This window comes from Lissotriton vulgaris, chromosome 10, assembly GCF_964263255.1.
Source record: "Lissotriton vulgaris chromosome 10, aLisVul1.2, whole genome shotgun sequence".
NCBI classification, from domain to species: domain Eukaryota; kingdom Metazoa; phylum Chordata; class Amphibia; order Caudata; family Salamandridae; genus Lissotriton; species Lissotriton vulgaris.
In genome coordinates, this window is record NC_141698.1 from 861,761,388 (window position 1) to 861,786,962 (window position 25,575).

At 41.5% G+C, this 25,575-nt stretch overlaps 1 protein-coding gene across 1 annotated transcript in view; it reads right to left on the minus strand.

Annotated features, from left to right (window-relative positions):
- ITGA8 (integrin subunit alpha 8) overlaps window positions 1-25,575 on the minus strand; it is a 721,129-nt gene that overhangs the window by 385,233 nt on the left and 310,321 nt on the right. Inside the window, exons 12-13 of the mRNA XM_086941818.1 lie at window positions 13,926-14,131; window positions 2,700-2,891 (exon numbers count right to left, since the gene is read on the minus strand). Coding sequence (XP_086797944.1) covers window positions 2,700-2,891; window positions 13,926-14,131 — 398 coding nt within the window. The remainder of the gene's footprint in view (window positions 1-2,699; window positions 2,892-13,925; window positions 14,132-25,575) is intronic.

A 25,575-nucleotide genomic window follows, 5' to 3' on the forward strand; every position in this document is an offset into this window, starting at 1 on the left:
GCTTTTTTGTTACTGGACTTGTGTTGTGTTGTGTTTTCCTTTCCCTGCGCCAGGACGCTCCTTCGCTGGAGCAGCTGTGCGCATTAAAATGCAAATAACATAACATAACATAACATACTCAGAGACTGTGAGTGAAATGGAATAGATTAAACTTGAATGAGAGAAAATTCACAGTGACAACAAGACCTGAATTTGCTTTGTGTGCTGTAGCTTTGTAATAACACATCCTCAAACTATAAACTAACTCTGTGATGGGCGGTGGCATAAGGTAAAATAAGAGTCCCCATCTGGCAGTGACAAGGGACTCTGCTGAGTATTGTCTGCTATGGAAATTCTCTACTCAGTCAGCCACCCAGTCATTTACCTGCAAAATAAGTTGACTGGCCTCTCCAATGTTTCCCCCACCCTTGGGGTCTCTTCTCAACCAAATTACACCATCCCCTGCCCCCAACTAAACCTCGATTTTATTGACAGTATATGTAGGAGCGTCTTTTTAAAACAGGAGAAATGCTACAGCTAACAGACCCAATCTGTGGTCACAATACCTAGAAAAAGATAAGAAAGCTAGACAATTGTGAACGGTCAGCACAAATCAACAATCTACCAGATCCTAGGACTGGAACCCAAAAAGGTCCTTTTAGCACTACAACCCTTGCTTACATAGCAAGCCAGATGATGTGGTGACAGCACTTGACTTTTCCAATCCACTATTTAATCAAGTGTAGAGATTCATTTAAGACCCAACTATTCTAATAAACAACATCATAAGACACAAACAACCTCTGATGTTATGAAAGAGGAACAGAGAGATTGTAGCTATACCATAACTCAATGTGGAATAAAGCGGTTAAAACGTATATTTTCCTTTACACTATCAATTTAATGAAACTGAGAAATCATTCCCTCTTCCTCTATGACGTATGATATGGTAAGAGTGAGAATCAGTGCAACCTGACATGCTTGACCTTGATATATGCATGAATTACCTTAGGTGGGGTTTCAGTATGAAGAACTATGTTGAGTGCAAGGACTGTCTTAATTACGATGTGACTGAAATGCATTTGTCTAGCACATATACATTTCAGGATTGTTTTTCAGCAGAATGCCGGAGGTAGCTAAAATTATATCATGCATCCTTTAATCCCCAGTTACATTATAGGTTTGACCCCTGACCCTGTTCTTAGCCTCTCAAGAGCCTCCTACTTCTTGTTGATGTTCTAGGCAGGCAGTAGACAAGAAAATTAAGAGAGCTCCAGCCACTGCCTTTATGACCCCTGAGACCAAGGGTAACTAGGGCATTCCAAGGAATTCATAAGGGCAAGCTAGGGGTAGAAACTGCTACCAATTGGCATCTACTAATGGACGTCCATGGCGTGTCAACTCTCTTAAGGGAAGATCCTGTCTGCTGGCTAAACTGCCAGATCTTGGTTGCCAATGCCAGTGCCATAATTATGAGTTTCAGTTCAATGGTCCAAAGAGAGTTCATGTTAGAACAACGAGGTTAAGACCTCAAGCAGGTACAGGTCAGGGAAATTACCCTTGCTCCTGGTCAATTGGTATTAACAACAAATTGTTGTTGTTAAGAAACCCCTCACCCACCTACCTGGTAGGTGGCATGCTTCATCATCGGGGCCCAGCTGGATCACCGAGTGCGATCCAGCTGTGCTGCAATGCCTGTCTACAGCAGAGCGGGATTTCGTGTGAAAGTGAAAAGTGCTATGTGTAATGAGTTATGTGCTAAAAATGCCTATAGGAAATGCCCTTTTAAAAGTTTTAATGGAAGTGTCCTAGGGCATGGGTAAAAACATAGATAGGATATAATTGAGGTAAAGATGTCCCTCTATATCACAGTCAAAAAGGTGTAGGTCTACTAGTTTCAGCCTTCTACGATAAACGTGAGGCTTTCTTCAGGACCAATGTTGTGCGGGGCCAAAAAGCTTTGTGTGGCCACAGCAGTGTATAGGTATATCAACGCGTGCCCTAAAGCGCGTTGTGTGTGTAGTGGATCAATATACTCACAGATCCAGTTCGTAAAGTATGTTATCTTTACGAGTAAATGGCTACAAGGATCCTGCCTCATGTTGGAGTGCTAGGGGACCTTTAGTCTCCTCTAGCGTAAAATCCAAACCTAGTTCATGGAGCAGGACCCCAAAGAGAGTTCATACTTAAGAGCTGAAAGCAATATAAGACACATAAACTCGGACTGGGCGTAGAAGCATGTGCTACTAATGCAGCACGTGCCATACATCATAGGTAGAGCCAGACCATTAGCTAAGCTGGTTAAGTGGGGTCAGCTGCGTATGCACAGATTCAGGTTGCACCACTGGTCTCATGGCGAGAGCATACTGTTCTCTCTGCCTCAGAAATGTTCCAATTGGAATGTTGTGACTACAAGTACCAGCATACAATGCTGTTAAGAGCAGAGTACAACAGCTTGGATTTATCATAGAGGCTATGAAGCATTTCATTCATACTTTCTGGAAACTGCTCATGACAGAAAATGGCACCGTTCTTACAAAAGTCCCCGAAAGCAATGCTACAAGTAAACAATCTAAGGAATTGTATTTAGGATTGATTGTTTTCAAAAATACACAGCATTACTACAAAACATTTTGTTGGCCACAATAGGTCATATGTGATTCCTTCAATTTCATTTTCACGCATGCATTGCCTACCCCACCACCTCCAAAAATCCATACCTGGATATTCATTGTTGTCGATGTCTGAATCTCCTCTGAGGGTGAATCCAAATCCTGCAGGTATAGACTGCGAGGCCCATAACCCACTCAGCACCTGGGAAGGCCTCTCACTTAACCCTGTTTTACCGCCATTGTAAATAAATACTTTGCCCCTTCGTTCATCTCCTGCAAAAGGGGCGCCCACTGCAACATCTGCAACCAAGAAAAGCAGAGGTGTTAAAAATACTATGAGATGTGTTTTCTTTCTTTACTAATACTTTTTATGAAATATTTTTCTGATATATTAACCTTTTTAAGTTTGGTGATAGAGGCAGAAATCAATACTTTTTATGTTTGTTCCTACAATTGGAGAAGGCAAATTCAGCAGATCTCAGAATCAGTAAAAGACCTATCAAGCTTGCCTTCACAATCACTCGCTACTCCGTCTGTTAGAGGTTGCAGGGGTAGAAGGGGTAGAAGCTACTACCCTGGCTTACCCTCTGGTATCTTCGACACTGTTCCTCTTATCCCTGGTGTCTGGGCCTTGAAGGCAGTGTTAAAAAGAGGAAGGAAACGGGGATTAAATAACACAGTTTACTTTATGGAAATGTCACCCTCTGTTCCCCCTCTAACCCCTCTGCAGCAAATAAAAGGATGCTGAGAGGGTACAGGTGGGCCAAGGAGCAGATCATATCAAAGGCACATGATGTGTCTCATGCAACCCCTGTCTCCTTGCTAAATCAATGTCCTTGCACTACTCTCACTGACTTAAATGAGGGAGAACCAAGAACTGACCCTCGTAGGGAGTCAATGACAAACATGGAAGATTGTGTGGTGTGCGGAGAAGGTGAGGGTAGAGCCAGAACAGGGTTAGGAAGATGCAACACTCCCTCTTTAGCTTGTTTTATATTGCATCATAGTTTTATTACATCCTCAACATCAACCTAATCTTTACATTGCATAATAAATAGATAAGAAAAGTAAATATATACTTATCATGAAAATATTGTGGCAAGTAAGGCAGCGGATGTGCTAATATTTTAGCTCAAAACTATCAACCTTGACACTGTGGGATACAAAGAAAAATGCACTGCAATAAAAAAGTGCCTTCATTCTGGGATGGAATGTAGGGTTAACAGACTTCCGGGGTCATCATAGAGTGGGATGATCAGACAATGGGAACTGTTTCTTATATATTGCTTTTTCTGAAATACAAGAATTGGTTTCACATTTTGTATTTTCCAAGATATACTTACGTAGCCCCTTTCACAAAGAGACAGTGACAGATCTGCGATGGGCACTGTGCACATTGTAGACGTGCACTTACATGGAAAATAAAGGGATATTCAGCTCAGCAATGACAATGCAGTGCGTGACAGTTGATGGTCAGGGCTGAGTCAGTGCACACAGGGATATTTGTCTCTGGGGTGATTCTAGGATTTCTCTACATCAGGGACCATATCAAGAACGACTGCGCTGACTCAGTGCAGAGCTGCTTGGTTCTTCAGTAAGCTAGTGAAGCTGTCCATGAGGCGGCCTCACATCTTCCTGTCTCAAGAGAGGAAATGCAAGACTTGGTGCAGACGTGCCAGTAAAACCCAGAAGCACTACTTTTGCACACCACTTATATGGGAGAGGGCCTTGTGTGCTACACAATGCTTTTTGAATTCTGACATGCGCAAAATGTACCATTTTTTCCAACCTGCCTGTGTATTTTGAATGCCGCAGTCGCAAAATATGTGACAGTGCAACTGACCAGGTCTTGTGGCTTAGTGGACTAATGCATCCACTGTAGGAACCTGTGTTCGACCTAATGGTCACAGGTTCAAATCCTGGCAGGTCTACTCAGGCTTCCATCCTTCTGAGGTCGATAAAACGAGTACTGCAGAGTTGGGTAACAATTAATAACTCTTATTCAGCGACAAGATACCCTTAAGCAAAAGTGTGCTTTACAAATACACGCTATGTTATCTGACTGACGAAGTTTTTGGCTTTTATGTTTCAGAACTAAAACTCAGTCTACTCTCCAAGCTCAATGTAAAAGTGGAAAAAAATGACTATGTATTCCAGACATACATATGGGCCAAATCTGTAGCCAGTTATGAAGCAGGTGATTTATTAAAATCCACTTTTCATTTCAGTGGTTTTGTGACTTTTTGTTTTGCCAGAACCTAATTCAAAAGCCACGTAATAAAGTTCATAATATAGATCATATATTGCCTTTAAAAAGACATGAACATCGTTTGTAATAGTCGGGATGGATTTCTTTCGCTCAAAAGTGATATTTAATATAGTTTTTTTCTAGTTAAATGCATACTTTGGTTAGGCTGTTAAGGTTTCCTCTTTCTTTAGCCTCCAAAGAAGGCAAGTGAACATTTATGACAGAAAATAAGTATAAAACGATGGAAGCAAGACATCAGTCTTAAATATTAACTGCCACTTAATTAGGAACTTGTATAGATTAGTTTAAAAACAGACTAAGGCCACTACCTTATAGTTTTTTGCACTGGCTCGATGTCAAGACAAACCACTTAAGTTCCTGAGGGAGGGGCTTTGTCCCATAGCATTGAAATACACTGGTTTTGTCTTTCCACCCGCTGAAGTTAATCAACAAGAAATAATGGTCTAAATATATAAATAAATCAATATATGCCCATTCTTAGATACTTGAAAGAAATTATAGCTATTAGAGTCAGATGTGAAGGCAAGTTAAGTAATGTATTCTACCTTCTCTTTATCATTATGGCTATGTATTTATATATTTATTCATTTGTTGGGTTTTCAATAGCACTAAGAAGCCACTTTTAATGCAAACAAAATATTTGTATATGATTCTGGACTGTGGCATCTCTGGAAGTGATTTTTAGGGGGGGCCACAGACAAAATTCCAGTGGCCACTGGTAGGGAGCTGGCTGCTTGTTGCAGCCCCTCCCCACCATACTTTTTACCTGGTATTTGATTCACCTTTCACTAAAGTTCACTGGGTTCCTGCTTACCAGGTCCCCAGTGCCAGTGTTCTTTCCCTAAAAATGATCAATTGTTTCCCCGAGTTGGCAAAACCTTTAGCACCCTCTGTAAGTTCCTAGTAAATGGTACTCCAGGCACCTAGGGCCTGAAGTACTAAAGGGGGGTCCCTCATGACAGCAGCATGAATTATCCCACCCTAGGGAACCCATCACCCAGCACATGCCAGGCTGCCATTGCAGGCAGTATGTCTTGGGGCAGACAAAAGTGAAAACACAACATGCCACACATTCCTGTGTGCCATGTCTACTAGCACTGAATGTGATATTTGTAAGTCACCCCTAAGGCAGAGTGCTGAATATTAAATATGAGGGCATACCTGCATGACCAGATATACCCCTGTGCTGGTCAGGCCTATTACTGCCGATTGCAAGTGAACAGGGAAGCCATTTTAAAACATGCGCTGGACACTGGTGAAAATGAGTTACCCTGCTACATGATGATGGATTCACTAAAAATAGGGATGTTTGGTATCAAACAGCTCGCATTGATAAACCCACACTGATTCCAGTGTTCGATTTACCAATGCATGCACCCAGAGGGCACCTTAGAAGTGCCCTCTGAAAACGTACCAGCTTCTGGTGTGCTCACTGACTGGTTACTGCCAGCCTGCCACCCAAGACACTATCCTGACCTCGTAGGGTGAGAGCCCCTGGTCTCAGGAGGCCCAGAACAAATGCCTGTCTGGGAAGAGCGTGTAACACCCCGTCCCACAAGGTGACCTCCTGATTAGCCTTCCCAGGCTGATAAGCTTCAAAGAGCTGCCGCCTTTGGAACGCAGCTCTGGCTCCCCTCACAGGAGAGGAAGCTGCCCCCCTTTGGCCAGGACCCCCTTGGCACCTAAGGCGGGCTGCACTGTGGTGGACACGATTATTTCTGACGTAGCCACCTTCCTATAGCCTACTACCCTACACTCCTCTAATAGTTCTAAATTCAGTATTTAGAGGACTCCCAGGCACCAGTGAAGCAGATACTGATGACCTAAAAGGAGAGAGGGCATCAAAGAGCCACAAAAGAGAGGAGAGAAAAAGCATCTGGTACCAGCCCTGCCTGCCTGTATGCATCCCTCTTCGAAAACTGCATCAAGGTCAACTTGTCCTGCATCTGTTGACTCCAGAAACTTAGGATGACTGCCTGCCTTCGATTAAGAACCAAGACCTCCTGTGAGACAGTGGACCTGTTCCCTGCATCTCGCAGGAACTCTAAAAGAAAGGATTCTGAGGCCCCTGGAACTGCCCAAACTCAACACCTGAAGTCACCACTGCACCCGTCACTCCAATCCCAAGTCAAATTGGGTCAATGATGTCATCAAGGTCCGCCAGCCCACCAGAGTTTGAGTCCATCCTGGTTTCACCACCCATGGACCCTCCGACGTCACCAGCGTTCTCTGCATGTAGATCCCCTCTACCACGACAGACACCTAAGGACACCACGGCACCCGTTGCCACTAGGCCATAGAGGACCAAAGGTGTCCCTACATCATGAGGCCTGACCCCCCAGTTGGTTTAGCCCGACTGGCCTTCTAGCCAGAGCCTGCAGCCTCTTTTTGCTGAGACAGATCTCCATAGAATAACATTGGGCTTCAGATACTGTCTTGCACCCTGCACCCTGCCGCCCTCATGCCACTGGTGGTGTACAGTTGATTCTGCCTTGGACATTGCCCACCACTCACCTTAACTCCTGGAGATTGGCCCTTAACTCGATGTACAATAACCGGTTTGCAGAACTTGTTCTTCCTTCCATATGGTAACATTGCAGAACTCAAAAACTGCATTGTGTACACTTTTTGAACTGAAAAGCATTCAGATTTGAAAACATACTTACCTGAATGATTTTTCTCTAATGCCTAAACATATATAAAGGTGCTTGCTATTTTTATCAATTGGTGTGGATCTCCTTCTTGAGTTGTGTGTATTTGTATTTGTATTTTGGTATTTATAGAGCGCAACTATCGCTCCGGAAGGAGCATCCTGGCGCTGATTAGATAGTATACATACAATTACAGAGGCGGAGTTAGATGGCGGCCATAACATAATCGACTGGGAGATTGAAAATCCATGTTTTTAGTTGCTTTCTGAAATGGATTTCTTTAGTCTGAGACCTGAGGTTGTGGGGCATGGAGTTCCATGCTCTAGAGGACAGATAGGTCAGGGTTTTCCCACCTTTGGTTTTTAGGTTGAATTTGGCTAGTTTTAGCTGGTTATTGTTGGAGGATTGTAGGGTCCTCAGGGGGTTGTAGTGGGGGTAACGTTTGGTTAGATATTTGGGGCCTGTGCAGTTGAATGCCCGGAATGCGATGATTAGGATCTTAAAAAATATCCTTTTGTGCAGAGGCAGCCAATGGAGGGTTCTCAGAGCGGTTGATGCTGAGGACCTCCTGGGAAGTTTTAGTACCAGTCTGGCGGCTGAATGTTGGACACTCTGCAGTTTTTTTAGTGTAGTTTTTTTCACTCCTGCCATTAGACCATTGCAGTAATCTAGGCGGGCGAGGATTAGTGCGACTGCTACTGCCTTTCTTGCGTCAGTTGGTAGGAAATCAAAGAATTTTTTAAGAGATTTTATAATTCCGAAGCAGCTTCCTGCCACATTCCTGACGTGTTGGTCAAAAGATAGGTCAGTATCGAATATGACTCCGAGGTTTCTTGCTGTTGTAACGGTCTGGGGAGGAGCGGTGGAGTCCTCTGGCCACCATAGGCTAGGACAGAAATTGACCTTTTTCCCCATAGGGAGGATTTCTGTCTTGCTGGCGTTGCATTTGAGGTGTTTTTTTTCCATCCAGTGAAAAACTTCCTTCAGGCAATTTTTAAGATTTTGTTCGGCATTAGTTGAGTTTTCATCTAACGGGACTATGAGTTGGGTATCATCAGCATACGATGTCACAGGTATGCCGAATGATTCCATCAGGGAAATGAGAGGGATTAGGTAAACGTTAAAAAGCAGGGGGATTAAAATGGAGCCTTGTGGTACTCCGGAGCGAATCTTTTTCTCTTCTGAGCTGAAAGGTCCCAGTGCGATGGATTGTGATCTGTCTGTTAGGAAGGATGTTATCCACTCCAGAGCCACGTCGGAGATGCCAATATCTTTTAGTCTGTCCAGTAGTATAGAGTGCGAGATTGTGTCGAACGCTTCTGTGAGGTCCAATAAAATCAGCACGGCGTTCTTTCTTTGGTCCTGTAGTAGTTTTATGGAGTCAGTCAGTTCAATCAAAGCTGTTTCCGTCGAGTGCTGAGGACAGAAACCTGATTGTTAGGGATGGAGGATGTTATACATTTCTAAATGTTTTTTTAGTTCTCTGTAGATCATCTGTTCCGTAATTTTTCCCAGTACTGGGAGGAGTGAGATTGGGCGTAGATTTGTAAGGTCTGAGGGGGATTTATTCGGCTTTTTCATCAAGGGCTTTACGATCCCTTGTTTCCATTCTCTAGGAACTACGCCTGTGCTGAGGGAGGCGTTTACCATCTTATTTATGATGGGATTCACTACTTCAATTAGCTGGTGGAGAATTCTAGGGGGACATGAGTCAGAAGGAGCTCCTGATTTGCACGCTAGAATTACTTCACGGGTTTGGGATAGACTGACCTGTGAGAACGTTTTTAAATTTCCAATTGTTTTTTCTGCTTGTTCCGAGATGGTAGAGGTCTGAGAGACTTGGTATGGGGGAAAGTCTTTCTGAATTAGGTTGATTTTCTCTTCAAAGAAGTCCGCTATTGGATTGCAGAATTCTTGGGAGGGAGGTATTTCGGGCTGTAGCGCTTTGGGGTGAGTGAAAGTCTTAACTATTGAGAACAATGTTTTTTGTTTTTGTTTAGCCTCCTTGATGGCTTTGATGTAGAATTCTTTCTTGGCGGTTTTTATACTGGAATGGTAACTCTTCCTTAGCTGGATATAAGAGTTTCTATCCGTAATGTCGTAAGTATTACGCCAATTACGTTCTCCTTTTTTGCACAGTAGATGGGCTTTGGCTAATTCTGGCGTGAACCAGGGGGCATTTATCTTGCCTCTTTTATCTGTTTTCCGGGCATGTTTAGGTGGGGCGCGTACTTTGATCTCATGCTGCATCCAGTTATGGAAGAGTTTTGAGTCGTGTTCTACGTCACCCGTCAGACTAGGGATCTGTGTCTGAATGATAGGCTTGAGTTTGAAAGTGTCCTCTACCGTTTTCCAGTTGACGTAGTTCTCTGGAAGTGAACTGGGTTTGGTTAAGTTCTGAGGGCGCAGGGTTCTGATGAAGAACGGGATCAGGTTATGGTCTGTCCAGATTTGTGGAACAGGAGTTTGGGTTTCTAGATGGGGAAAGTTAGTGCAGACCCCGTCTAGTGTGTGTCCGGCTAGATGAGTGGGTTGTTTAACCCTTTGCTGAAGGTTGAAAATTTCCAGGGTTTGATGGAAATTTAGTGCCTGAACGTCAGCTTTGAAGTCGAGGTGCAGATTAAAATCGCCCAGGAGAGTGAAGTGTGGGTATCGGGTTAGGAGCTGACCTAGAGCGTCACTAAGAGTTTCTAGGAATCTAGTTGCAGTGCCTGGGGGGCAGTGACACTTATTAATCATTGTGTGTATCTGCAGATGTCTTGTACTCCTCTTGGTTAAGCCTGAGGGTGCTCGACCACACTACCATCTAACAGAGCACCTTTGAATTGCTAGAGCAAGCCCCTGCCCACTTAAAAGAGAACCCCTGGTCTCTTTACATGGTATATCAGATTATTGATATATCACATAAAGAGCCAGCTTCCAACATTGGTGGTGCAGCAGTGGAATACAAGACTTGACATTTGCCCTACCACTTGGCTAATAAGTGATTCCACCAAGGAATCCAAAACTGTCTTATGTAAAAAATATATTTCCTATTTTTAATATTTTCTAAAATGTTTTAAAATAGCTATGAGGGTCTTTGTTAAGTCCCCCCGCAAAACGGTTTAGAATTTTAAAAGTAGTTAGGCCTTTTAGTAAGCATTTAGCATTTTTTAAAATTTTTTTAACGGTTTTCAACTATTTTAAAAGAAAGTCTGAACCAGAGACTTCTCAGGAGCTCAACATGGCAGTTAGGCCTTTTAGTATGCCTGAGCATTTTTTGTAAGTTATTCAAAGGTTCCTAACTACTTTAAAACCATGTCTGAACCAGGGCTTTCCTAGGAGCTCAACCTGGCACCCTAGCAGAGCCTTAGGTTGTCCCAACTTTAGGAGCTCTGTAATGCATTGAAACTTGCCATGGGACCTAGACCCACAAAAGCCCATCAGTAGCAGTTGTGGCAGAAAACGACAAGGCCTTGGCAAGTAAAGATTCCCCCACTGGGGAAGATGAAGGGGACCAAGAGGTGGATGAGGGTGACACTGACTCAACCAATACCCCCTCCGACAACAACTCCACTAGGAGCACTCCTAGTAGTGTCCCTGAAGAGATAGACACTGAAGATGCAGATCTTCAGAAACTAGCCAAGAGGAAGGCATTAGAGGGTAAACTCTGGCTATAGAAAACAAAATAATTTAGATAGGCCTAGGAGTTATCACTGGTGGCAGCAAAATTTTAAATAGGGATGAAGCTTTTGACCCTAAAATCCCCAAAGGGATTGTCCCAAAATCCTTAGAGGATCATGGTATCAGCATATGGTCTACAGCCTTTGAGAGGGCATGTAAAATGAGACAGCTGAACAAGAATGAGGCAGATGCTGAGTCTTATTACCTTATAAAGGACACTCTGATTAAGAGATTTGGACTCACCACTGAGAAATACAGGATCAGGTTCATGGAGTTTCAGAAAAAACAAAGTCAGTCCTGAGTTGATTTTGTAAATTTGTTAGTGAAAACACTAGGTGGTTGGCTGGGGGGAAGTCAGGGGCAAGATTATGATGGGCTGTATAATTTGTTTATGAAAGAACATCTGTTAAGTAACTCTACTTCTACAACGTTGCATCAATATCTGGTGGACCTGGGGCCTGTCTCTGCCCAAGAGTTGGGGAAGAAGAATGATCATTGGGTAAAGACAAGAGTGTCCAAAACTAGTCATGGAGGGGGTGACCAGAAGAAAGGGGTTGCCCGGCCCCTGAAAGAAAAAAGGGTGGCCACTCTAAAGAAAAAGAAAAGGAATACTTTGTCCAGGAGGGTGGGACCTGAGACACCTCACAACCCAAAGGTGGGTTCCAGGGTAAGAACTGGAACCCCAAAGTTGGTGCTTTAACTGTAAACAGACAGGTCCCTAGCTAAGGCTCCTTCCTGTCCTAAACACAAACCAACTGGTGTACCTTCAGGGGTTGCTAGTGTAGCTTTTCAGGATGATTAATCAGATGAAGAGGTCCTCCTAGCCTTCAACTGGAAAGTGGGACCAAAAGGTGAGTTGGAGATTCCAGAGGAAACCAATCACTTTCACCACCTACTAGTGAATGGAATCCCAGCCTCTATCCTGAGAGATAGATACATGTGCCAGTCAAACTCTTGTTCATGACAAGTTGGTACTCTTAAACCAGTATATCCCAGGGGAGACTAGGAGAATAAGGGCTAGGCCAGGGGTGCTGTTAGGCCTGTGGCTTTTGTAAACCTAGAAATAGCTGTGTTACTTAGTTGGAGAAGGGTGATAGTCAGTACAGACCTCCTTCTTGATGGTCTCCTTGGAAATTACCACCTAGATCGATCGAAGGTCCTACACTATTTAATACAAACTATTGGTAAGTCCATTGGATATCCCAGAATTAGGAACCTATGCCTATGGTAACCTGAGTGTGACTTATTCACATTTTTGTGAATTGTGTTGTGGTAACCACTTTAATAATGCCATTTCTCATTTTTCATGGCCTCCCCTTGCTGATACTGTCTCAGTGGCAGCTCTGAATCTGCGAGAGTGCTTTAAAATCCCACCATCATCGCAAAAATTATTGAATAAATACTTGCATTAAAATACATAGTAATGATGCAGGTAAACAAGAAAGCAGATGGGTATCACAAGAGAATAGGACAGCAGAGGGTATGCACAACAGAAGAACATGTTTATATGTGAAGGGTTTTGTAGACCATTTTATTCACAGATTTATGAAAAAAATGTAAGTGAATTAAAATATTGTCCAGAGGAGACAAATGTTTCCACAGGTCAACAAGAAAACATTGAATGGTTTGAACACACACCTAAGATTCTCACAGGCACAGTTTCTAATTTTAATTCCAAACCAAACACGAAAAGTGATTAATGCATCAATTATTCGTTCAAGCGACCAAACATTTTTGTCATGCTTTGATTGCATAGATTTAAACCTAGATATGCCAGCAAACGATGAGTTTCCAAAACCGGTGACCCTGGCTGTAGCTAATTTGAGATGTGTTAGTGATCCCTGTCCACTTCCTGGTGTGCAGGTGTCCACTTCAAAATGAAATGAAACACCTCCAGAAGTGGCGCTAATGGGCACACTTGTCCGGAAGTGTCTGCAGCAAAGTCAAGGCCTGAATAAGTGTCTAATCTGAGAATCCTTCACCCCACAGCATGTCGTACACACACCAATGGGGTCAGTGTCAGGATGTCAAAACCGCGCAGCACTGCTGTTTCAGCTTTTTTTTTTATACCCAACCCCATTTGCAATGTTTAACTCACAGGTGCTTTCAAGACAGTTTACAGTGCTCATGACACAAAATAAAGTAATCCATGAACACATGGTTGTTTGAGGTAGGTATTTTTAAAGCTTGGTTCCAAAAGCAAGATGCTTACTGTTATGGAGCCAAGTGCATGGAGCCAATTGCAATCACAAAAACTATGGATATTTAAAAAAAAAATACATTGGGTTAGGAATAAGTGCAAAAATGAAAGCACTGCAGGGCATATTACTAACAAAATGGGCGAAGAGAGGTGTTAGCCGCCTTGGCTTAATGCCTCTCTTTGCCACTTTAATCTCCCAATGATGGCCTTTTTCCACCAATGTCATGTGAAGCAGTTGAATATCTCACTGATGCTGATGTAAACAATATGCAGGTTAGATGAGAGTTTCTTTCTCCAGTTCATCTCATGTGAGTAGGCCTGTAAAACACCCCCAGGCTGTACTCAGGAGTTACACCCCAAACACACTATTGACACATTGTATAAACTTACACCTATTCAGTTAGTATACCTTTTTATCCCATACTCACTCTACATCCCACAACTTCACTTAACTCACCTATATCTTGAATAAAGCCTTACACATATTTCCATGCCTAGTCTCCTGATGAGGAACAGTATCCAATATATTTTATACTCATCTGAAAACTTACCATTGTATCCATCTTGATCTAGATCACCGAGATGGGCAATAGAACTGCCAAACCTTCCAAAGATATCGGTGCCTTTGAACACTCGGGCGTCTTGAAAATAGAATGCCTCTTCCTGCAAGTACAGGTAGAGCCGCCCTACTTCCTTTGGCGTGCTCTCAAATTCTCGATCCATGAAGAGTGGGGCACCAACAAGCACATCATCTAGCCTGAAATCAGATGTAAGACGCTACTTTGAGTGTATTCGATGGGTATCTTACATTTATTATGGCCACTGAACATTTTAGGTTAAAAGAAAAATGTAACAGATTGTTAGATATAATTATTTTTGCAGATTGCAGAATTTGTTTGCCACAATTCACAAATTCTAATTTCATATCACATACACTTCAATGGCAATTAGCTCCTGTCAATGTGTGACTCTCCTTAGTCTACAAAGGATTATCAATAGAGTTCTGTTTCAGTGTGTGTTCCACTATGCACTGATCTAGCCAGTGTGATGGATTTATTAAATCTTAATATCAACAAAGCAAGGTGTTTCAGGTCATTGTAAACCAGTCTCGCCGTTGTTCTGAAGCAGATTACTAATCTACCTGTCTTTGGAAAACTGTAAGAAGTCATATGGTGACTACATGCAAATTTCATTGACCAAACAATGCAGCACACCACCAGTTATTCTATTAAATTATTAGTTACCAGAAGGAATATTAGAACTGTAAAGACCTAGAACATAAGACATACTCGTACGAGTAAAAAGAGCCAAGATGCCATTGATGACATAATTTTACATAAATCATTTTATATATACACAAACAGCATTAGAGAACTGATATTCCCATACATAATTATGAAATTGGTATATCACTTTATTTGTTAAATGTTCATTACCTAACAGTATGTATCTGCCTCCACCTTTGACCACTCTTCAGCTTGCTCACCTTGCACAAAGAAGGTTATTAAGCATGTCAACATTTCTATGTACACAATCTGCAATCTTTGGCTAGAATAATTGTACACAACCAGAATACTAACAATATCATATGATTTAGGAATGTAAAGATCACTAGAAATCTAGAGACGGTCACTTGCAATGATGCGTCAAGTTTGTCCTAACATGAGAAATACCTTGGAAAAAAGCTCAATCTATTAAGTGGCATGTTTTTTCCAGTTTATGATTGAAAATTCACTGGCGTATACTATTAAAAGTAAATGGCATACTATGCTGGTTTGCAAAAGGCCTTCAGAGTAGTATAATATCACACATTGGTGGATTCAGGTAAGTCATCAAATATGGGAAAGTTAGACATACAACCATATAATGTGGGCATGATCAATTTTCTGTTGCACTGTTTACACACAGTGACTGACCACAATCATCGGTTGTCTGACAGAATATCGAGGAAACAAATATCGTGGAGAAAGAATATTGTGTCAAAAATATCGAGGACCATAATATTGAGAAGGTAGCTGCAAAGAGGTAAGTATATATCTACTATTGCTTACTCCACATCTATGAACCTTGAAGATATATATCATCATTGTACATATATGTGGAGTTAAGTATAGTTGCGGTTTGCTTACCCATTGAAACATACTTTCAGAAATATCTTTGTATTCGATATTCTTGACACAGTATTTTGTCCACACAATATTTTTTCTCAAATATTTTGTGCGAAGGCCCATTCATCATCATGTTCCAAATATCTTTACTTCTCCATCTATACTTTGTTCTAACTTTACATTGTCTGGGTATTCACAAATTAAAATTACCATTGCTTTGTCATTTTTACTTTGTCCTACCTTCACTTTTCCACATACGGCTAATCCAACACTTGAATATAATGCAAATATTTTCTTTGAACTTATTTTAAAGTGAGTTGACTTACATTACACGTCAATAATATTTACCTAAATTTAATTAACTTGCATTTTTTAAATTCGTAAAATAATAGTTACTATATTTCAAAACAAACTCTAACCACAGTCCTAACTTAAATTACATGAAATTAAATTAATTTAATTAATGTAAACATTTTTATTATAACAATTTAATATTAATCACAACTCCATGTTCAACCAATTTAATTAAAATGAAATTAAACATGCAATAAACTTTTTATAATCTGTGCCCCAAACCTAATCTAACTAAACTACAGCAATTAAATAATACATTTGAAATAATTACACCAAATTAAAGTAATTTATATCCAGATTAAATTAAGTTGTGCTAGGTCCAACCTTATACTTTAATAAATAGATTTATTTTAATTACATTTTATTCCAATAATTTAATTTGTTCTTCTAGTTGTAGATCAATGATGTTTATATGATGTTTATAAAATTAAATATATATGAACTAATAAGTAAAATTATTCTAACACTGACTCTGAAATTACATTTTGAACTCTAACCCTAACTGTAAATTGAATAACAGTACAGTACAATAGTATACATTACTTACTAATAAGTTTGTTGTTCGTAATATTATATACAATATTAGGTCCTACATGTTCCTGGTTCTCTTGATGCGGTATTAATGTAACTCAGTTAATACAGACAAATAAAGGTGTTGTCTATGTAATTTCACAAAACTAAATGCCAGACAAAGCAAAGTGGTGAATCAAACACCAGACCTTTATTATTCTTTCTTTGGGACTTTAAAGTGTATAGCAGATGGTTCGAAAAGACACAAAGATCCTTTATACTCAGAAAGGTGGTGCATTGATTGACGAATTCCCCTCTTTCACAGTGTCATACACCCTCCTGCCAAGTTCACGAGTGATAATTCTCAGCCTTGAGGAAGTGGTGAGGTGTTTTCTCTAAGACTGTGCACCAAAACAGTGTTGGTGAGCACACTGAACGTCTGTCCCAGCCAGAAACAGCACAAGTGCATTTTATGTTATACTGGGCTCTGCACAATTCTACCCCTGAAGCATCACCTCTGCTCAGCACTAGCATGCATTACAATTCAATAGAGTGGTTGTTGTGCTGTGTTGTGAAGCCCTGGGCAAATAGTATTTCCCAAAATCATAAACACACTTAGTACTTCAGTTGCAGTTGAGAGACTCAAATATGACGTAAATGTGCACCCATAACATAACTCATACAAATGAGTGTAGATTTAATACTTTTTGGAATTCACAAGGATTTCCTTTAGCATGTTTGGAAAGCTAAACCAGGCATAGGCTTCCAGACGTACTACTGGGAGCATCATGTACATTGTCAGGGGTGTCAAGCACTAGATAAATGCAGTAGCAATGTGGTGCAATCACATGCCAGGAAATTGAGCCTTTCCTTTAGTTTTCTCCACAAGAAAAACAATTTCCCTTTCTACATGTTTGAAGGCGATCCAACCCTATTCCTATCCTGCAAGGGGAATTCATTCTACCTTTTCCTACTGTAAATATTTGATCATTTCTAGAGTAAGTGAGGGTTGAATTGTGGTTTGTGAACACCCACATACATTCAAGCTTGTGGAAGAATAAAAAACGCAAGGCTGACAATTCTTTCCTCTGGTCACCTCCCACCCTGTACGCAGCAATAACTACTGTGCATTTGATCGCATATATGTGGTAGAGAAATGTTCAGTAATAAACCCATTTACGCTTGCCAGGATCTCTTTTGTGACTTCCTGGCACAGGCGCAAGTCTCAGCATTTGTAATTGGCTCTGGCAATATATATTTTTTGTTTGTTTTTCTTAAACGGCGAATTAACCCTCAATTGGATACGAGTGGATATTTCAAGCATGCTATTTTTTTAGTGCATGTTTTACCACAAATAGTGAACGTTAGCACAATATTCAGAAGTATAACATGACCTAAAGTATATAATTACACACATTTTTGCCAGCATTAAAGTAAACTCTGACCAGCTCTACTGTTAACTGGTGCTGAAGAAGGAAGTCTGTGGATGCTGCCATCTGTCAAAGAGATTATCGTGGTCCTTTGGTAATGTAATCATGTCTCCCTGAGGATGGAACCCTTGCAGTAACCACAGACTGCTCTATTCCGCCTTGTTACAGCCTGTCCTTTTGATGTATGAGTGGAGCAGGCCTCGACAGCACATGTCCACTTCTTAAAGAGAACATCTTATCTTGGAGGCCTGCCTTTATTGACTGGTTTGAGAAACTGCTTCCTAAGTTTTGCTCCTGCTGCTTCTCCAAGGGCCGCGTGGACAGTTTGCAGCCCAGTGGTTGTGTCAGTGGTAAGTAACCCAAATAAGAAGCCACTGCGTTTTCCCCGAAGTAAGGTAACTTTTTGTACAACAAAGTTTTACATTGCCATAAAATAAGACTTGCAGATGATGGAACGCTCTCAGTGGAAACATTTATTTCTAATTCATAGACTTTGAAAGTGATCACTTCTCTCCAGTCTTTCTTCAATGTTTAGGCAAACGCTCGCTCGGATATCTGCAATTCACATTAGCAGAAGGCGACGGACATTCTTGGCAGGACCACTGCCCAATACAAAGGAAAGTAGAGGCAAATGAAAACATTCCCGCTGAAAGCAGGAGCGTATATATTTATTTGATGTTGCTCAACAGCGTTCACCATTTTCGTTAAAAAACATGTATGTACCCATTTCTGAATTAGAAAAAAGACCACAGAACAAAGTCTCATCAGGTAACCGTGGCAACAGAAATCATCTGACATTGGATATGTAGTTAAAGGTATTGATTGAAGTCCTGTCCACTGTGGTCAATATGAGTGGAACGTTATCGTGGATGCCAGAAAGCGTCCCCTGTGCTTATAAAACATGCTAACTTTAACAGAAGTTCATCTAACACGCCAAGAAACTTGAACCATCTTTCATTTTCATTTATTTTGTTTGTATGTTTGATTTCTGATTTTTCTTTTTAGCATAGATACTTTAACAGACTGTCTTCCTCAAATTCTACAAAATTATCAAGATGTGATGATGCCAAATGCTTAATTAACTGTTCAAGTCTATTCGAAAGACAATTCAGTTAATCTACAAGGGACCAAAAAAAAAGGATAACTAAAACTGGAGTAGAGTTCGAACTGGTGTCCTTGCACCTAAATCCTGTTCATCAGACTGTCAATAAATTTGCATCTCCAGACCCTTCCAGCGCAAATTCCGTTAAGACATTTGTGTGAGGGATAGATGTCCAGAATATGGTCAGTGTGCAACATTCAAGTGCTGTGAGTCCACATAAACATGTTGGTCTCCAATCTCTCCTTAAAAACTTAACTCAGAATGGGGTGGTAAAATTGCATGGAGACCCCAATGGATTTACTTTGGGACAATTTTACTGCAAAATACTCCCACCAAAGTTAGAACAAGGGCATAGGTCTGTTTTGTCTGTGATGGAATAGCCACTGATTTACACTGCTAGCATATTAGTTTACTAAGAAAACTCAACACATGAAGATATGTCAACAATAGTTAACCACAGGTAACCCCCTTAAACCATTTGAATGAAGGCCAAAATCAAATCTTTTTGAAAGCTTGCTGATAGTGTGAATATATGTCAAATATTGATGCAAAAACACGTGAAAATGCTACAGATTTTTGGGAGCCAGCCAGAAAGCTCCTTTGCAAGCTGTAAATGCCATGATAAAAAACGATGGGAAAGCCCGAATAACACTCAGGAACCTGTACTAACTAATCTATATATAAAAATTGTTCACTTTGGGAATTGATTTGTCCTGTGGGCAGTTTAACACGATAAATTAGTAATTATTGGCAAGATATTTGGAACATTCCTTTGAAATTTTAATTTATTTAAAACAATTCTTGCTAGTTCTCAGTATACTTTTGGTTTGTCATGAAAACCCGTCATTTGGTATCACACCTGGAAATATTGTTGACCACATGAAGTTGTTTTTGCATTAAATAAACACTTTATATTTTTTGGAAACCTTAAATGTTATTGTGTTAAATACACCTAGTCCTAGTTTACAATAAAGTGGAGGTGCATAAAGTACAGTCATTCCACAAAGTGTTACAATGACAGTCCATTTTACCCATTCACAGGGGGTGTATGCATGTTTTTCAAGAATCCATAAACACACCCTAAGGTAGTTCAACTAATAAAGTCCAAGGGTAGGGAGATTAACAACTATTATTGCAAACAGGTTCTGGTATGCTCAATTAGAGTAATTGTATATCATGTTTTTCATTTCTTAGTACTTGTAGGGGACGTGGAAGGTTTGCGCTGGTTTTTAAACAATTTCATGATGGGTGTAACATCATTATACCTCCATTCTTTATTTACCCTTTTGAGTTCTTTTTTTTATCACGTTTTGCCATTCCACTACCTTTTGCTTTGTTAAGCTTTGCATTTTTTGTGTAACTCTGACTAGGGTTCCTAACTGTTTGCCATTTATTTATCTAAACTAAGCCCAGGCAGAAGTTTCGTTAAGGTGGTGCAACGTGGGAACCTGGGCTCGATACCGGAACCCGGATAGTTCCACTGAAAAAGCTAACTTCTCAAGGCTGGAGGGAAGAGTTACATTTGCGCGGAGCAGGAGTTTGCGAGGAAGAGGGAGAGCATCGTGGATGGACGTCTCTCTATCATGAAAAGTAGGCCTGGCATTGTATACGGTTGTCGCTGTAGCATGAGAATCCTGTTGGGTGTCACGGATGGTTATTTTTGGAGCTTCACATTGGCAGTCACCGCAGGCTGTTGGTGCTGTAACGCGCAGTGACGCTCACGATGTCGGCTGTCGTTGGCGTTCACAACAGCGCAAAGAGTCTGACTAACTGAAATTTTGCGTTCGTGGTCGACAAGAGCAGCCAAAGACTTCTCTTTTTCTTTTAAGAGGAGCTCAACTGATGCCACGCCAAGGGTCCACTGCCTGGGAGGCCTCTCTTGGGGATTTGGAACTCACTCCAGCAGAGGCCAGCAGGGTTCAGGCAGGTCCAGTTACTGGTCCCGGCAGGTCCAGTACAGCAGGTCAACTTGCAGTTGCAGAAAGGTCTCTGGAGTTTGTTGTATCACTGAAGCGCAGAAGAGGCAGTCAGTCAGTTGACCCTTGGAGTCACTTCAACCTGGAATTCAGGGTGAAGGTTTCCTTCTTAGGCAGCCGGGCAGGTCTCAGCAGCAGGGCAGTTCTCTGTCAGCAGGGCAGTCCTTGTTCTGTAATATCCAAGGTCCAGGGGTGTACCAAAGAGTGGGTCTGAGGATTCTATTTTCATACCTGGTGCCCCTTTCAAATAGGAGAAACTTTGTGAGATTTGCCCCCGCAGATGCGCCTGCGATTTCCTACCTCCCTGCCCTGGTCCCAGTTTGTCTAGTGGCACAATCGGCTAGTGTAAAATCCTTTGTGTGTGAGATGGGCCAATGCTTTTGAAGTGCAGGTTTGTTAGGTGACAGCTCCACCTCCCCCATCAAACCAGGATGGCCCATCCTGCCAACACCTAGACCCTCTATTGTGATACTATCAGGGAGGAATACACAAAGGCCAACTCTCAACTACTCCTATTAATGTGACCCAGGAAGAGGCTGCAGGCACTAAAGGAGTAGAATGAGAAAATGTAAACTTTCTAAAAGTGGCATTTTCAGAATTGTGACTTACAATCCCACTTAAACATTAAAGAGGGCTTTAAAATACACTTCCTGAGACGTCAAACACGGGTTTCCTACCTGCTCCAAAACAAAAATGGCCATTTATTAAATATAACAAGGAAACCAAATGTTATCCTATGGGAGAGGTAGGCCTTGCAATAGTGAAATATTGTAAAACTAATTTGAGAGCTTTTCACTACATGTCCAACTTTTTTTAAAAAACGCCCCTTGCCCTATGGGTTTTTAGGGCCTACTCTAGGTGCGACATATTTGTATTAAAAAGAAAGGTTAAGGCTGTCAAAGGGAAGTTTAATGCCGCCCACACAGGCTTGGCATTGCAGGCTTGAGACATTTTTAAAAGGGCTACTTAAGTGGGTGGCACAATCAGTGCTGGAGGACCACTAGTAACTTTTAGTTTACAGGCCCTGGGTACATGTGACAGCACTTTACTAGGGAGTTATAAGGAAGTTAAATGTGGCAGTTGGGTGTAGGCTAAGTCTAACATGTTTATAGGTGAGAACACAAGCACTTTAGCAGTGATAAATGTGCAACAACCTTATTTTGTACAGCCTGTGTACAGTTAGTGGGTGTAAGTGTATACAAAACCCATGTGCTCCTAATGCATAGGTGTGCAGTGGTATTGGACACATTATAAATCCTTGCAAGAGTAACTCTGTGTGTTTTAGTTGAAAAGCTTAAAACTCAGATTTTAGTTTTCTCAATAACTTTGGTGGGGTTCAACGATGCTGCATGAAACTTTCCAAAAATAAAGGTTTATCCAATTAGGGTTACTGTACGCATAGTCTCATGGAAATGTGTCGGTTGACGGAAGGGGCAGATGGTGTTTCCCAATTTTAACTCCCATATGAGTCTTTTCCCAACACCATAGAAGAAATGGCTGAACAGAATGACCCCAAATTTGTCATGAAGGTAGAACTTTACTTTACTTTCCTTGACTTGGTTTGGTGTAAATGCGTTCAGTATTTTGAGAAATTAGCGTTACTTAAATGAACGTCCATCAGCACCTCAGTACAAAGAGCATCCACGGACCTAAATTAAAAAAACTTTATTGGATGAGGTACCTTTTTTCTTCAGTCTTCCATTTTAGATGAGAGGACCGAAAGCTGGGGCCGGGCGCCTGAAGAATATGATTAACTGGAAGCAATTCAGAAAGTATATTTAATAATTGCGGACAGTATAGAACATTAGGCTCAGTCCTTGCATCCGCAAGAAAAAAGTGAAAGAGGCATAATAGCATCATCTAACAACCTGGCTAAGGTAGGGGTGGGGTAAAACACCCTGCTGGTCAATGTATCAAAAGAATTTAGTTTATTGTTGAGTTCACAGACCTTGTTGTTGTAATTTGACAGCGATTAGATTAAGCATTAGCAGAAGACATCTTAGTTCTAGCCGTTATCTTGACATTTAGCGGACTCCATTTTGTATTCATGGCAGCCATCTTGTCGACCATGTGTTTAGTCCTATCTTCCTGTCCACGGCGCTTAAAATCTGCCCGGCAACAAGTTATATTTAGCATCCCTCACTTTCGCGCATGTCAAGTAGGGTCCACATCTGTTAGTGATTAGTTACAGATAGGAATGTGTTTGTCGACACCCAAAACGGTTAGCTCCTCCCACTGATCGATTGTGCCTCTCGATATTACCTTATATGTACATAAACTGTGCTCTTGTGTTTCTACCACCTTCTTTTTGAGCCCCTGTGCGGGTATAAATAAACTATGCTTTCTTGGCTCGGGGTGCTACTTCTTGCAATACCGAAGGGTACTGTTTGAACCGTAGCACCACCTCATGAGGTGTAATAAATGTTCCTTTTTCTATTCTAGTTTCTGTGCCAACTTCTTCCTATTAGTCTGAGGACTTTGTGCAGAGAAGGGCGAACCCCTTGCACTAGTGGGTCTGGCTGAGGCCTGCTACAACAAATTGGCGCCCAATGTGGGGCTCATCGGCGACTCGGATGCCCGAAGGAGTGGTCGCGACGAAGGATTGGGATCTCGCTGCGGACGCGATCGCATGCCAGAAGAGACCCGAGTCTTGGCATCCAAGGCGTTTTTCCCTTCTTTCCGATCTGACCATCCAGGTGGCACAGGTCTTCGACTGAGATCTCTTCTGTCGATTCGCTGTGCAGTGGCCGTTTGGTCGAATTTAGAACTTGGCAGTTGGAACCTGGACACCCTATGATTGGTAAGGGCCATTTTACAAAAGGTACTATGGGTTTTGGATGCCCTTGTATGGTAAGGTAGTTTTAGGAACACTTACTGTGGCATATTTGGTATTTGGTATTTGGTAAAGACTAGCCTTATTTGTATGAGTATTTGTATGATTTGATATATGAGTTATAACACATATAGGCGGCAATGTGGAGATTTTTCTTCAATTAGTCAAATTTGAACGGCGCAACGTACTAGAAGTACCTTAAGTGCCACTTGGTGTATAACACTGCATATTTTGCATTATTTTTGGCATGCCTGTCTTCAGCACACTTCGAAGGATGTGCTGCTTTTGTAATGGGGCCCGACTTAGACTTGAAGACTCGCAACCGGCTCCCCCAGAGGGGATGCCTAATAGGGATATGTATATCAAATTTGGTCTTTCTTCCATAATGTACAGCACATTATGGCATAGATATACCCGCAAGGATCCTGAGTTACGTTGGCCTATGCATGGGTCATTTAATATACGAAAGATTGAGTATGTGGAACGATGTATGTTTGAGCGGAAATCTAGGCGTGATATGTTTGAATGTGTGCGTATGTGGGAGAAAGAAGTGCGTGAACGAGCGAAGCGTGAGCAAGCTTTGATTGAGAAGGAGCAGCGAAGAATGTGTATGAGAAAGCGCTGGAGTGGAGAAAGAAAGAAGTGAAAGAGCTGAAAGAGAGAGAGAAGAAAGAACACAGATTGCAGGTATCTGGCCAATAAACTGTCCGACAACCTCTCTACCCTGTCCTTAATAAATCACAAGATGATCTTTTGTTATTAGATCAACCTCCACCACCGTATGCCGTTCCGTCCGCTCCGTCCGATGGTGGTGAGGATTCCGATTCAGAACAACGAAAGGCGCAGGACACTCGTTCTATGCTGTCCGTACAACGTGCAGCCGATATCAGACAAGCTGCTCGTAAAGCATTACGTAGCACTGATCCTGCTTCCGATCTCTTAGCTAGTATACAGGGATGGTCGGAAAGGGAGCAGATATATTTCACTGAAACGTTTGCTTCAGAAGTCGTTGAATTATTTCAGAAATTCTCTCCAGATTTACAACCTGATGATGTATTAGCTGATTGTAAGAACATGCGTGATGGTCTTTTTGTTTTCTCTCATGTGGCTGACACGATTAGACGGTTGGTTAAATTAGGAACTGAGGCGGTTCACTTGAAGGAGAAGAAAAAGCTCGCAGACGAAGCTGCGCAGAAATCTCAGACCGGAGAGTCGCAGTCTTCTATCTTCGTAGCAGATAAGCTAATGGCGGTTTATATGAAGCCCATGCAGGAAGCAGTGCCCTTCTATGTTCCTCCTAGAGGAGCGGGTGACAATGATGATAAACATTCTGTTGATGCTAAAGGGTATTTTATTTATAATTGGGTTTATACTCCTTGGAATAGGGCAGATGTAATGGCGCTTAAAGCAGCATTACCTGATCCACGTAAAAATCCAGCTGCCTTCTATGAGGAAGTTGAAGGCGCTATAAATTCCTGTACTATGACTTTGTGTGACATTGATTTATTTTTCGTTTTGAAATTACCACCGGATATGTGGAGGACCGTTCGTAGAATTAACGATTGTGCTACTTTTGGCACAGAATGAAAAGAATTAGATAAATTGGATGTGGAGATGGAACGCGCTCTAAAGCCACATAAGTTAATATTAGATCTCCCTGCAGCTATATTAACTAAGCTTAAAACAGTTATCCCCCCTAAAAAGATAGATTGGACTGTTTTAGCATTGTGCAAACAAAAGGTAGATGAATCAGTTTCTGATTTCTTTACACGTTTTGAGGAAGCTTTTCACGATTTAGCAGTCAGTCCTTGACAGATGATACAGGCAGACATCTTTTTGTCGATAAATATGTTATGAATCTGTTACCAGAGATAGCTAGCCGTTTAAA